The 13,507-nt window shown below is 41.9% G+C and overlaps 2 protein-coding genes across 4 annotated transcripts in view; one reads left to right on the plus strand and one right to left on the minus strand.

Moving 5' to 3' along the window:
- On the plus strand, nucleotides 1-11,229 carry SUV39H2 (SUV39H2 histone lysine methyltransferase). 3 transcript variants are annotated; one of them, XM_026794864.2, is made up of 7 exons: nucleotides 200-834; nucleotides 1,136-1,281; nucleotides 2,234-2,905; nucleotides 4,779-4,925; nucleotides 6,409-6,538; nucleotides 7,879-7,994; nucleotides 9,671-11,229. In XM_026794864.2, the coding sequence occupies exons 1-6, from the start codon at nucleotides 732-734 to the stop codon at nucleotides 7,986-7,988; spliced, it is 1,308 nt and encodes a 435-aa protein (XP_026650665.2). In that variant the 5' UTR covers nucleotides 200-731; the 3' UTR covers nucleotides 7,989-7,994; nucleotides 9,671-11,229. The 3 variants fall into 3 exon arrangements, with proteins under 3 accessions (XP_005489340.1, XP_026650665.2, XP_074394857.1); XM_005489283.4 differs by lacking the exon at nucleotides 200-834 and adding an exon at nucleotides 1-115 and having other exon boundaries at nucleotides 7,879-11,229; XM_074538756.1 differs by having other exon boundaries at nucleotides 201-834; nucleotides 7,879-11,229.
- The window catches only part of DCLRE1C (DNA cross-link repair 1C), a 15,246-nt gene continuing 10,337 nt past the window's right edge, over nucleotides 8,599-13,507 (minus strand). The window contains 1 exon segment of the mRNA XM_074538755.1: nucleotides 8,599-13,506. Coding sequence (XP_074394856.1) covers nucleotides 13,471-13,506 — 36 coding nt within the window. The 3' untranslated portion in view covers nucleotides 8,599-13,470.

Genomic DNA, 13,507 nt, shown 5'->3' on the forward strand with positions numbered 1-13,507 from the left:
GGCGGGCGGAGCCGCGCGCGCGCCCGGGCCGCCCTCTGCGCCCCGCTCCCTTCCGGCGGGGGGCGGAGCCGGCGCGGGCCCCCCGCACCCCCCAACATGGAGGGCTGGCGAGGAGGTGAGGGGGGAGCGGGCTGGGGACGCGGCCGCCCGGGGCTCTGCGGCCGCCCGGGCGCTGGGGGACCGGGACGGACCGGGGGAAGGACGGGTGGGGAAGCTGCTGCTCGCTTTCGGCCGTGGGAGCCGCTAGCGGTTCCCGTTCGCCCGGCTGTGTCAGGACCGTTCCCACCGCCGCTGCCCACAGAGCCCCGGCGGGCGGGGAGGGAAGAACTGGGGGTCCTGCCCGCTGCCCTGAGGATCCTGCCCGCTGCCCCGGTGGAGCTGTGGGAGGAGGGCGGGAGGTGCCTGGGGTAACCCTGGAAGCGGGGGTGGAACGCGGGGAAAGGCGCTGGATCCCGGTGCAGCCGCGGGAAAGGCACCGCCGCTCCCTCCCGAGCCCCGTGAGCTGCGCCTGGGTTGGGGCGGGAGAGCCCCGCGGAGCCCCGGGGGGAGGCGGGCGCGGCCCTGCACCGGCGGCTCCCGCTCTGGACTCAATCCCGCGCCCCGATCCCGGGTTTTCCCGGGCGCTGGCGCCCTGCGGGAATGTCTCGTCCCTCTAAATCTGCCTGGCTGACCGGGCACTCGCGATCCTGCCAGATAAGGGCTGTGGGTCTCTATCTCCTCGTCCGGTCGCCATGGTTGCATCGCAAGTACTCAGCTGCGCCTGGCTACAGAAATTTGGCGGTCTTGTTAAAGAATGGAGGTTTCCTGCTTGCCGGAATTCAGTTGTGCGATGCGGTAATTGTAGAAAAATTGCTGGTGCTTAGTGTATCTTTCACCTGTGGAAGTCTTTGCCCTCCAAAATGTTTGTTTTTCTTTGGATGCGTACGTACTGTACAGAATAAAGGTGCAGGGAGGGAATCATGAACGTGTTTCCCTTGACCCGGTAGAGAAGGGTTGAGTTGGAGACGCTGCATTTGTACAGGAGACTCGTGGACTGCTGTCACAAATGGTAATGTGGGGACTCTGGGATGAGGCATAATGATTTCAATTTAGCTGAGACATTAAATAGGATTCTTTACCAATTTTCTTATTGTAGCCTGGTATGTGCCATGTCTAGCTTCACATGAGACTCTCCAAGAATTATGTAGGAAGGAAAATCTCACATGTAAATCCATTGGAATCACCAACAGGAGTCTAAAGAGTTATGAGGTGGAATATTTGTGTGACTACAAGGTAGAAGAGGTAAGAGAAACACAGACCAATTTGATCACTCTTTCAGCTGAAATTTGGAAGCAAGCAAAAGGTAGTTTTGGTCATAATATAAAGAATCAGACAGTGAGGACAAAGCTTTTGCTGGCATCAAATTAAATATATTTTGAACTTTAAACTGCAAACAGAAAGTGGTGTAAACTGCTACTTTCAGTATGTGCAAGGAAGAGCGTTTTTTTGAAATTACAGACATTTAGAATATGAAATGTTCACCTTTGTGTATCTGATGCTGATGCTTTAGGGTGGTAGCTGAGTATGAATTATGATGCCTCTCCTTTATTTGCAGACAACCATGTGTATTTCTCTCTTGATTCTTTTAGTCTGTTCGATGAAGAATTAGGGCCATGTGCTGCAAATGGATTCCTGTGAAATTCAGTCTCAGGATTTGCCCTTGTTACAGTTATTTGTCCTTTTTAAATAAGTACAAAATGAATGCTGCTTCATTGTAAATAAAATCTAACACTTATCAAATTAAATAGTGTTCTGGGAGGATGGTTGATATGACCAATAGTGGATTTTAGACTTTTTTTTGCTACATTTTGCTTTTTTTTTTGTTCTGTATGTGATACGACTGCATTCTGCTTGTGCATAAGAGTCATACAGTGAGTTAGCATAACTTACCCCTGCCTTGACAAACTGGCCTCCTCCTCCAGGTATGCTGTTAGCAGTCAGAGTTCATCCCAGCTTTTGATTTCTTTGCCCCTAGAGACAATTTGTAAAGTATGCTAAGTTGTGCTATACGTTAATTTGCAGACAAACTGATTTTTCTCTTTCTCCCCAATTGTAATTTTTATGGGGACATCAAGGCCTTCTGCCCTGTGTGCTGATCCTTAAGTCCAGAGCTCTTGTGTTTGTGTTGTTCTGTCATGGTGGATTTCAGCAACATGAGCTCTGGCTGAATCTGTATCTGTTTCTGTATTTCAAGGGCAAAGCATACTATCTTGTGAAATGGAAAGGATGGCCAGAATCTTCAAATACTTGGGAACCTCGGAAGCATCTGAACTGCCCTCTGCTTATTCAGAACTTTCTTAGAGACAAGAATGAGTACTTGTCTCGGGGGAGAGGAGGCAAAGCAATGAAACTGAGAAACCATGTTAAAACTCTGAAACCTGCAATTGCAGATTATGTTGTAAAGAAGGCTAAACAAAGAATAGCTCTGCAGAGGTGGACGGAAGAACTCAACAGGAAAAAGAATCACAAAGCAATGATTCTGGTAGAAAACACCGTGGATCTTGAAGGGCCTCCTTTAGACTTCTACTACATCAATGAGTATAAACCTGCTCCAGGAATAAATGTGCTCAATGGAATAACAACTGGCTGTGAATGTGCTGACTGCCCTGCTGAGAAGTGCTGTCCAAAGGAGGCTGGCTTTATTTTGGCTTACAATAAACGTAAGAAATTGAAAATCCAGCCTGGCTTGCCCATCTATGAGTGCAATTCATATTGTAGGTGTGGGCCTGACTGCCCCAATAGGATTGTGCAGAAAGGGACCCCATATTCCCTCTGCATCTTCAGAACCAACAATGGCCGTGGCTGGGGAGTAAAAACCCTCCAGAAAATTAAAACCAACAGTTTTGTGATGGAGTATGTTGGAGAGGTAGGTATGTATTTATCTTGTAGAGGTGAATTACATACAGTCAAGGAAATGTTAGTTAAAATCTTCATGAGCTTTCTCTCAGTTTTCACACTTTGTGACTTCTTCACCCAGAGGGTGGTCAGACACTGGAACAGGCTCTGCAGGGAGGTGATCATGGCAACAAGCTTGGCAGGGTTCATGGAGTGTTTGGACAATAAGGCACATGGTGTGATTCCTGGGGATGTCCTGGGCAGGGCCAGGACTTGGTGATCCTGGTGGGACTCTTCCAACTCAGGATACTCTGTGATTCTACTGTATAATAGATCAGTCTGCTTTTGAGTAGAAAGAGAAAGGGACATTCTAGTTGACAGCAAAATTATGCTGTCTAAAACATTCCTTCATTCCAGAGCAGTTGTAAGAAGTCAAAAGTAAAGAGAATATTTATCTGATATGGCACTAAAGAATTATTTCAGATACATGCCCTAATAGTATTTCTAAAGGCAAGTCCTTAATTTCTTTCATGGCAATCATATTCTTCATTCTTCCCTGATCATCTTTTCTGTAGTTTTTTGCCATTCCGAAAGCACAGTTGTTTTGAAACTCCCTGCACAGACTTTCAGTCCCTTTTGTTTTGCCTGCCCTTCTAAGGTAGTATTTCCAAGCATATTTATTGCTTTTGATTAACAGCAAGAGTAACTTTCATAGTACGGACATTATCTGCTTATTCAATCTCATACTATTTCAAAGAGAACTTTTATGTTATAAAATACAGACCTTGAGTTACTCTTGAGGTTTTGGATTGCCTTGTGTTTGTGTGTTTCAGCCTCTGCTCTGTTCCAGAGCTCTTCACACCCGCAGTTCCTGGCAGCCTCTCTGTTGCACTGTGTTTCGCTTCTACCACAAATCTGCCTTGCTGCTATGTTGACTCAAAGTATTTCCTTCTGTCCCTTTGTACAATGTTTATGGTATTTAGTAGATTTCCCCCATGCTTCCTGCCCCAAAGCTTCTTCTCATGTTCATCCATTTCCTTTAAATATACAAAAGGTCATACACTCCATTCACTGAAAGGTGATTCTGTGATTTTGTTGCTTAAAGAAAAGAGTGTGTATTTACTGTTTCACCTGAATCTACTTAATATCTACTGCTTACTTCTCAAATCTCATCTGTCAGATTTTAGAGGGATTTATTGTCCAATTCCATCACATTTTGTATCTCTTGCTGCAAAATTATGATTTCTTTGCTGAATCTATACAGCAGAATGTGTTTAATGTGACAGGCTGCAGATGAAGTTGTTGAAGCTGTTTCATCTGTCAACAGTGACACACTCATCTAATTGAATAGATTGAGCTTTGTGATGTGTCTGAGCTGCAGTGAATAGGATCTTTCATTGCAGTCAAAAATAGCAGGAAGAGATGCTTCTGGAAAGAGAGGAAGTGAATATCAGGCTGTAAATGTGGCTGGGTTTTAAAGACTGATACCTGTGGATCATCTTTGCAAAGGGAACATGTTGAATCTTGGTTTTGTGTGAAGTAAACGAGGCTTTCTGGATCTAATGGAAAAAGTGTGTATATAGAAGCTTCAGTAAAAACAGCTGATTGTATTGTCATCATCAAAATTATTAGTAGAGGGTGCTGATATGGTTTTTTTTTTCAGAGACAAGGTAGTGCTGTGCATCAGCTGTAGACAAATTGCACCCAGAGAAGCCTCAATCAAAAATAATTAGTTCAGCTGTATGTACTCTTATGTATTTTTCATTCATAAGAAGAAATGCTATTTCAACATCATAAACTTACTGTGTTTTTTTTTTTTCTAACTTGATTGTGATTTTTGTTTTGATTTGGTAATAATTAATAACATGATGCAGGTTTCTTTATTCCTTTTTTTTTTTTTTTAGGTGATTACAAGTGAGGAAGCAGAGAGGCGAGGCCAGTTCTATGACAACCAGGGAAATACATACTTATTTGATTTGGACTATGACTCAGATGAATTTACAGTAGATGCAGCTCGATATGGAAATGTGTCCCACTTTGTGAACCACAGTGTAAGACTTTGTTTCGTATATTAAGAATTTGGAGAATTATTCCAATTGTGCTAGAAATGTCTTCTAATGTAAACATTTCCTTACTGTATTCACAGTTTTTCTGGAGTAGTTTGCTTCATGCCAGCACAGTCCAGTTAATCAGATGATGTAATAAATAGAACAGAATATTGGGCCTTACTTGGATTGACACTGCCTACAAAAATCTGGGGCAGAGATAATGCCTGAAGTGGACATCCTATAGGACTGGAGTTTTCACTGAATCAGCTCATTCTAGACAACCAAAATAGGGTTGGTTTGGGTGTGTTTTTTCTGAGTACCTGAAATACTTAACACGTGACAGTTCCTTAATGAAATTAGCCAGGAGTCAGAGATGACAGGAATTGATGCATTATTTTGTAGCTGGGCAGGATGGAATGTTACTCTGAATTTCATCCTGCAAACTTGGTAGAGGAAAAAAGAGAAAATTCCTGTGCTTTCCTAGGTATCTACAGAAGAGAAATACAATTTTTCCTCCTAATGTAAATTTGCAGAGAACTCAAAAGCAAATTTTAACAAGCAGTTTTTGTAGTGTTTTGTTGAAGTTCAACTGAAGTATCTAAAGCAAGAAAGCTGAGTTGCATTTGTAAGGATTCCTGAAGACCATGTCTTCATGTCTGTGACATGATGGTATTTGTATTTCATGCAGGCTTGCCAGGGAGAAGGATGAAGGAGAGTTTTAGGTACAGACAGTTGCTCTTTCGCAAATGGGAGTGAAGTATTCTCAGTCTTCAGCGTAAATTTCGGTGTCTGTAACTTCACTTCTGATTCTTTCACGTGTAACATATTTCACTGTTAAAGAACAAAAAAGCATTCAGAATTTAACAGTCTCAGGTACTGCTGATTTTTGACACTTAATCCAGACAAAATGAGGAAATGGTTTCCAGTTCCAGCTTAGTGACCTTCACCCTCCTCCTTGCACCCAGACCATGGCAGGGAATTCAGAAGCCAAGCAGGTTTGCAGTTTACAGTAGAAATTCCTGCATAGAATGGAGATGTTATCTCTGGCCTGGAAGCAGTGCTTAAGCATCACTACAGAGCAGTGAGCTTGTGGGGCTTGAAACACTCAGTTGTTTTTAGTTTTCTTTCAACTTTAATTCTTTTTATGGGTTTTGTTGGTACATACTAGTTCTGGATGTTGGCCTGCATTGGCCTAGAGTAGGCTCTAATTATTTTGTCACCATTTTTGTTGTCACCTTTGAAGGTGTCACTTTTTATAGGTTGTTGCATATCAGCGTAGTCTGCACATTGTGCAAAGGTTGCCTTCCTGGAAGGACTTAAATCTGAGCTACGAATTATTATTTCATTATTTCAATTTGTTGATTTCAGAAGACAATTGCAGACTTCACTCTTTCTTTCTTTGCTGTGACCTTGGTTTATTTAAACACTTCAGTGATATTAAGTGTTGGTTTTTCTAAACAGAAATTGCATTAATTTTTGCTTACAGTGTGATCCAAATCTTCAAGTCTTCAATGTGTTCATTGATAACCTCGACTTGCGTCTTCCCCGAATAGCGCTGTTCTCTACCCGGACCATCAAGGCTGGAGAAGAGCTGACCTTTGACTATCAGATGAAAGGTCTGCACATTTTAACATGGTTCTTCTGGAAGTTTTGGGGTGCTGGTGGGTTTTACTGCAGCCTGGATGATGGTAGCATTTAGCTCAGGCACAGCTTTTGATAACATGGCTCTGGCTTTCAGAACAGTTGTTGCTCATGACCTGTAGTGCAGAGAGGAGCACACCCAGAAGCTTTTGCCTGCATCTTAGTGCACTGCCTCCCTCAGTGCTAAGCACATCAGGGATTGTGTCTGGTGAAGAAAATTATTTTGAAGCTTTGTCCCAGGTATGCTCAAAGGAATGGTCAGGCTGCTCTTAAATAAAGCTTTCCTTTATTCAAATCAGCATTTCAGATAAACTACTTTCTAGGTAGTTACTGAGGTAGTTGTTACAGCTCAGCACCATGAGGCACTATAGGTTTGTCTTTGAATTCTTGTGCCCTGGAAGCCTCAGCTGTGGATGTAGGTCCTGTAGAACAGCTGTTTCAGATGGGATAGAGTTAATTTCTTCTCAGTAGCTGGTACAGTGCTGTGGTTTAGACTCAGTATGAGAATAGTGTTGATAATTCACTGATGTTTTCTTAAATCAAGAACTTTTTTGTGTTTCGGGCTTTACCAGTGAGGAGGTACTCAAAAAAATGTAAAAAAACATAAAATCTGGTAGGAAGCATAGACAGATGAACTGGTCAAAGAGATATTCCATGCCAGAGAATGTCATGCCCAGTGTAGAAACTGGGGAGATATCCAGAAGGGGCTGATCAGAGTTCAGGAATGGCCTCTGGGCATCAATGAGCCAAAGGTCAGCAATTGCATGTGCATCACTCATGTTTGGTTTTTTCTTTTACAATTACTGCTACTACTACTAATAATAATCAATATCAGCATGATCAGAATATAATAATTATTACAATATTTTACTCTTTCAATTGTTAAACTGTTCTTATCTCAACCTACAAGTTTTACTTTTGGTTTTCCTCCCTGCTCTGCTGGGGTGGCAGTGAGCAAGTGTCTGCATGGTGTTTCATTGCTGTCTGGGCTTAAAACACCACACTGCCAAATTGATCTTGAATCTTAAAACTCCTCCTTCTCTCTGTGACACTGACATTGAAGGCCAGCTGCACTCTCAGCTGATCCACGTGGATACCTGGGGGGTACAAAGATCAAGTCTGAATTTTGGATTCTGATGTGTGTGCCAGGTGTTGTACAAGCAGCTGTAACAAGGGTGTCAGTGGAATCTTAGTGAGCTTCACACACAGCTCTTTGAACTGGGCTGTTAGAAAGCCTTTAGAAGCTGTTTGAATACTGGGCATGATCTTGGTCTGTCCTTTAGAACTTTCTTACTTGTGTTCATCTGTGTTGCAGGTTCAATAGATCTGACTTCAGACTCTGCTGAAGGTCTTAGCCCATCCAAAAAGAGCATCAGAACTGTCTGTAAATGTGGAGCCATGTGTTGCAGAGGTTATCTCAACTGAGTTTGGGTATCCAAAGTCACTAATATTTTGTTCCTTTTTTTAATGTGTTTTAAGAAGACTCTGCTTTCACACATATATTCAAGTATTCTTACATCTAATCTAAATAAGGATGATGAAAACAAGGTATTGTTTGTGATTGAAATGGCATTGGCCAAAGAAAGAGATTGTAGTGTTTCAAGCCAATACAGAACTGCTAAAGGGGATTAAAATTCTAGAGCAGTTGTTTAGGAAGCCGTAAAATGGATGCAAAGAAAACTAAAATGTACCTTGATTTGAACATTCCTAGAATCACAGAATGATCTGGATTGGAAAGGACCCTCAAGGGTCATCATGTCCAACTCTTAACCCTGCACAGGACATCCCCAGGAGTCACCCCCTGTGCCTGAGAGCATTGTCCAAACACTTCTTGAACTCTGCCAGGCTCAGTGCTGTGACCACTGCCCTGGGGAGCCTCTTCCAGTGCCTGACCACCCTCTGGGTGAAAAACCTTTTCCTAATATCCAATCTAAACCTCCTGTGACTCAGCTTCAAGCTATGTGTTTTCTATACCTTGAGAAGTCAGGAGGCATTTGATTTGAATTCCAAATCCTAGTTGACAATTCTTTTGCTGTTTTGTTATATAAAGAAAAGCTTGAAGATCTTAGCAATAACATTTATGGCACGAGGGTGAGGGATTAAGGAGAGCCAATGTGTAAATAAAGGTTCACAGGAGTGCAAATTGTAAAATGTCCATGGAATTCCATGCAAAGGAAGTAATTGCAGAAAGAAAATTAGAGAGGCCAAAGCTTCATTAAAACTTAACCTGGCCACTTCTTTAAAGGATAGTAAAAATGTTTTTATAAATACATGAGTAGCAAAAGGAGGGGCAAGGAAAACCTCCATTCTTTGTTGGACACAGTGAGGGAATATGGCTACCAAAGATGAGGACAAAGCTGAGGTACTTAACTTACACCTTCTTTGCCTCAGTTTTCAGCATTAGGACAGTTGTTCTGTGCTCAGGACAACTGGTCTCCTGAGCTGGAGTAGAATATTCCCCCTGTAATCCAGGAGGAGGCAGTCAGAGGCTTGCTGAGTCACTTAGATGCTCATAACTCCATGGATCCATCCTTGGGTGATGAGGGAGCTGCAGATGAGCTCACCAAGCCACTCCATCATGTTCCTGGAGAAAAGGAGGCTCAGGGCTGACCTCATCTCTCTCCACAACTCCCTGACAGGAGGCTGTAGCCAGGTGAGGGTCAGTCTCCCAGGGACCCAGCAATAGGACAAGGAGACACAGTCTCCAGGTGTGCTGGGGGGTGGTTAGGTTGGAAATTAGGAAAGATTTCTTCACAGAAGGGGTGATAGGACACTGGAATGGGCTGCTCAGAGAGCAGTATCCTGAAGGTGTTTTAAAAAAGGGTGGATGTGGCACTCAGTGCCATGGTCTGGTTGACAAGATGGTGTTTGATTATAGGTTGGACTTGATGATCTCAAAAGCCTTTTCCAGCCTGATTCTGTGATTCTGTAATTGGTATTAACAGATCCCAAGTGTAAAACTTGAACTTCTTAGCTGATGTTATGTAGAATGTTCTCAATTATGCTCTGATTTTTAGTTAGGATTCTATAGGAGGACTGCAGTTCCACAGAGCATTTGTAAATATGGAATTGTCAGAAGTAACATTTGCTGTTTGTTTTCATTACAGAAATTTGGCAGTCATGGCTGAAATAAGTTGCTGGCTACAGTTTGGAAATAGATAGAAGGTTAAGGAGAGCAGCCCATTGTCTAACAAAGCCAGTGCAGTGTGGAGATATGGTCTGTTATCTGTTAGGTGCAAAAGACCCCTGGGATTGATGTATATTCACAACTGGTTTTGGTTAAACTTTTACATACTGTGTCTTTTTTACCTAGTGACAGACTTCTAAGATAGTAGGCTTGTATTTTCTGGTTGCAAAAATGCTAACTTCAGTGAAGTTAGACTAGGGGTGAGTATACCCATTTGCTGTAGACATTTGTAAGATGTTCTTGAATGTAAAGGCTGAGAAATGTGCTGTTCTTCAGCTGCTCGAGTCATCTTTTGTTTTCCTGATCATCTTAAAGTTGTCTCAATCTATTCATAACATATGCTAAGTTTTGCTTGGCTTCAGAACCACTGAAGAGCAGTTGAGGTGGGTGATGAGTGGAGTTACAGCCAAGGTCCATGCTCTAGGAATGATCCACACACTTTTTTCTCATGGATTCAGAGCTTGTAAAACTTGCATATTGCTTGCCAGTCATGTAAATGTTGACAGGGTCAGGCAGAATAATGTTGCTCCATAAGTGGATGCTCCATAGCTGGATGTATCATAGGTCAGCTAGTTACCTTTATAAGGTGCACAGCTGGTGGCTCAGGTGAATGAAGTCAAGTACCGAGCATGTAACTGTTTACTTAATTTGTTAGAAAATGCCTTAAATTTCATGTTAATTGTCAGCACTTCAAAAGGAACATTTCAAGGTTGTTTCTTAAGAAGCACAGTTGCATTTGTACTGAAGATCTGGCTCTTTGGTAGCAAATGATATTTTATATGCTACTAGCCAAAATCAGTTTTACACTTTTGGTGAAGAGCATGGGCTGCTGGAAATGCTGTGTGAGTTTTGTAATCTACAATACAGAGATACACGTTGAAATAGAGACTTTATATTGCTTAATGAATAGGAGGAAGTTTGCTTAGATTTAAAAGTATTTGATGTGGTCAGGCTGACCTGTATCCAGATGATAAATGCTGAATCTCGTCAGTTTTTATCATGCCATATCTCTAGTGAATTTTTATTTTAAATTTAAAGTTTTAAGTGGAATGTGGAGCTTTAACGTCAGCAAACTGCAGATGATCTTGCATCGTTTGGAGTCGTTAGCGCTTTCCCTTGCATGTCGCTCAGATGAGCAGTGCGTTCCATGGGATGGAATGTGCAGACTCCAGCCCTTAACCCGCGCTGTCCCTGCAGGGTGGAGGCTGCGCTGGGCGTGCATTCCCTCCTCCAGCCCCGCCTGTGCCGCGGGCACGGGGCAGGCCCAGGCTCTGTTTCCCCCATGCCCAGTCTGATTTAAATATCGCAAAGAGATGCATTTTAGAAGGTAACAGCTGTGGCAGTTGTACTGGAGTGCGGTACTGCCTTTTCCAGAGGCACAGAATGTTATCACCAGCACTGGAATAACGCTGCTGTTTGTCAAGGATTCGTGTGTTATCTTCTGCCATAAATAAAGAACTGTTCATTTGTGTTCTGGGAGGTAGCAGTATTTTGTATTTATTTGAAGGAAACCCATGGATCCAGTTTCCAACAGAAGAGCCTTGAACAGTATTTTATATTGATGTATTCACAGTGTATTTGGATTGCAGTCAATGAATTACCTTAATGGGACATTGTGTCACTTTTAAAACTCCTTTTACTGTTTTTATGAGTTTGGCAGAAAATTGCCAAATTGGAAATGGAGAAATAGCTGTTTTCAATTTCATAGGGAAGCTAAACCAGCCCAGCTTCTGCCTTTGTTTTGCTTGACCTTTGGCATCGTCATGGTCACCAATTCAGTCGTGTGTGTGCACTTCTTGGGGGCTGGTAACCTCTGCCCTGCTCTCCAGCTGTTCTTTTTTTGTTGGTTCTATTTTTTGTAGCAAAACTAAAGCTGCAAGATCACCTGTAAGAAAAGCTATTGTCTATTTATTTAATCTCCAAGTTAAGTCAATCTTTTGATTATTTTTTAATGTATGTTTTAGGAACTGTATTAGAATATGCAGTTTGTAAGCTCAGGAACATTTTCTTTTCATACTGTGTCGTCTCTAGTATTGCTGTCTTCCTATAGTTTTTGATAAAATAAATTAAATTTAGTTTTTCTCTTGTTGTTGTCATTTTTAAAAAAATTAGCCTGTGAAAATTAGTTGTAGCATTTGTTTTAAGATTGCAACCTCTTAATTCCTGGCTTGTACCCAAATTTTCTAGGAGTGTAAGGATTCCAGCAGAGGGACCAGGAGGAAGGGATGTGTTTTCAGTTTAGGGCTGGTGAGAACTGCTATAAATTAACACTTGCCTGAACAGACTGGATTCCTCTATATTTGAGCATTCTGTTAAAGGCAGCCTTGAACTTACATGCACAGTTTCCAAATATTAAATGAACCAACACCAGAGGTTCTGTTTTGTCTGACTTTATTCACAGAGGTAGTTCCAACAGCAGTTCCACTCACTAAGGCTTGCTAAAAAACCCCCAAAGTTGGTAGATCACATTTGGAATTTAGGTTAACAAATCCCACAAATAGCAGGAAAGTAACAGTGGAGAAATACTGGCTCTTTAATATCCTTAGAATCATACACAGATTATGGCAGTGCTTTGTCCCTCCTGCCTCTGGTCCCTGTGGCAGAATGCTGGTTGGTTTAACATTCACATGTCACTAAACATGGCACAACAACTGAAGGCACACTCAGAGGGGAGGGGTGTTGTGCTAAATTATGTTTAATTCTTTGGGACTTAAGAACATTGATGGAAAACCTCAGGGATTTTTAAATGATCTCTGTGGTTTAGATATTTTGTAGGCACTCTATGAAAAACCTGAATTACATTTTTATGTTAGAAGCTAAGAATTTTGGCAGTTATGATGGCACATGTGCATGGAAAATGTATTGTCTTGATTTAAAACAGTGAAGTCTACAGAGTGTTGCAGAGGAGGTGAAGTTTTTTAGTACAAGAGCCTGTGTGGGACACCAGGTCACCTTCTGTGGCTGAGTTACCTGCCAGAGCAGGACAGGGCTGGTAACTTGAGAACCACAGGATTTTAAATTCTTCTGAAGAAATTCAGAACAAATCAGAACACAGAGGAAGTGATGACAAGTTGTTTGCAGTTGGAGGTGAAGCATAGACAGCACTCTGCAGTACCTAACTCAGGAGTTAAAGCTCAGTGTCAAGAAAGACTTTTTGAAATGAACAATTTGGTTTAAAACAAATTAAAACCCCCTCACAACCTCAGTAATTCTCTAATCTGTTCTGCAGTTATTTTTAAAAATAACTGCAGTGCATACTGATTAAATTGTTATAATAATGATAAACAATGGTAATAGGGATTAAAGCCAAATTACAACTGCCTTGTTTGCATGGTCATTCTTAGGTCTTCCTCCCCACAGTCAATATTTTATTAAAACCTGAGATCACATAACAAAGGCAAACTCTTAGAGCTCATGATAAACACTAAATTTCATTTAGTGTCTTACCTTTAGTTTTGTCTGGTCCATTTTTTATCTACTTACAGTCCTGGAGAATTGAACCTTGGGAGGTAGAAGGCTTTTACTGTCCCTCCTGGGAATATTTCCTTTTCAGTATTTCATGGAAGGAACAGTAAAGGTACAAAGGCTGCAAATTCCTGGTTCTGACAGTAAGATACTTCTGAATTAAGCATGACTCAGCATAGCTGCAGACAGTAACCAGCAGGAAATAGAAAAATAATTCAGGTATTAATAGACATGCTGGGTATTACCACAAGGTAATCAGTTATACCTGCTCTCAGGAGACTTTTTTCTCACT

The sequence above is a fragment of the Zonotrichia albicollis genome, chromosome 4, assembly GCF_047830755.1.
Source record: "Zonotrichia albicollis isolate bZonAlb1 chromosome 4, bZonAlb1.hap1, whole genome shotgun sequence".
In the NCBI taxonomy this organism is placed as follows: domain Eukaryota; kingdom Metazoa; phylum Chordata; class Aves; order Passeriformes; family Passerellidae; genus Zonotrichia; species Zonotrichia albicollis.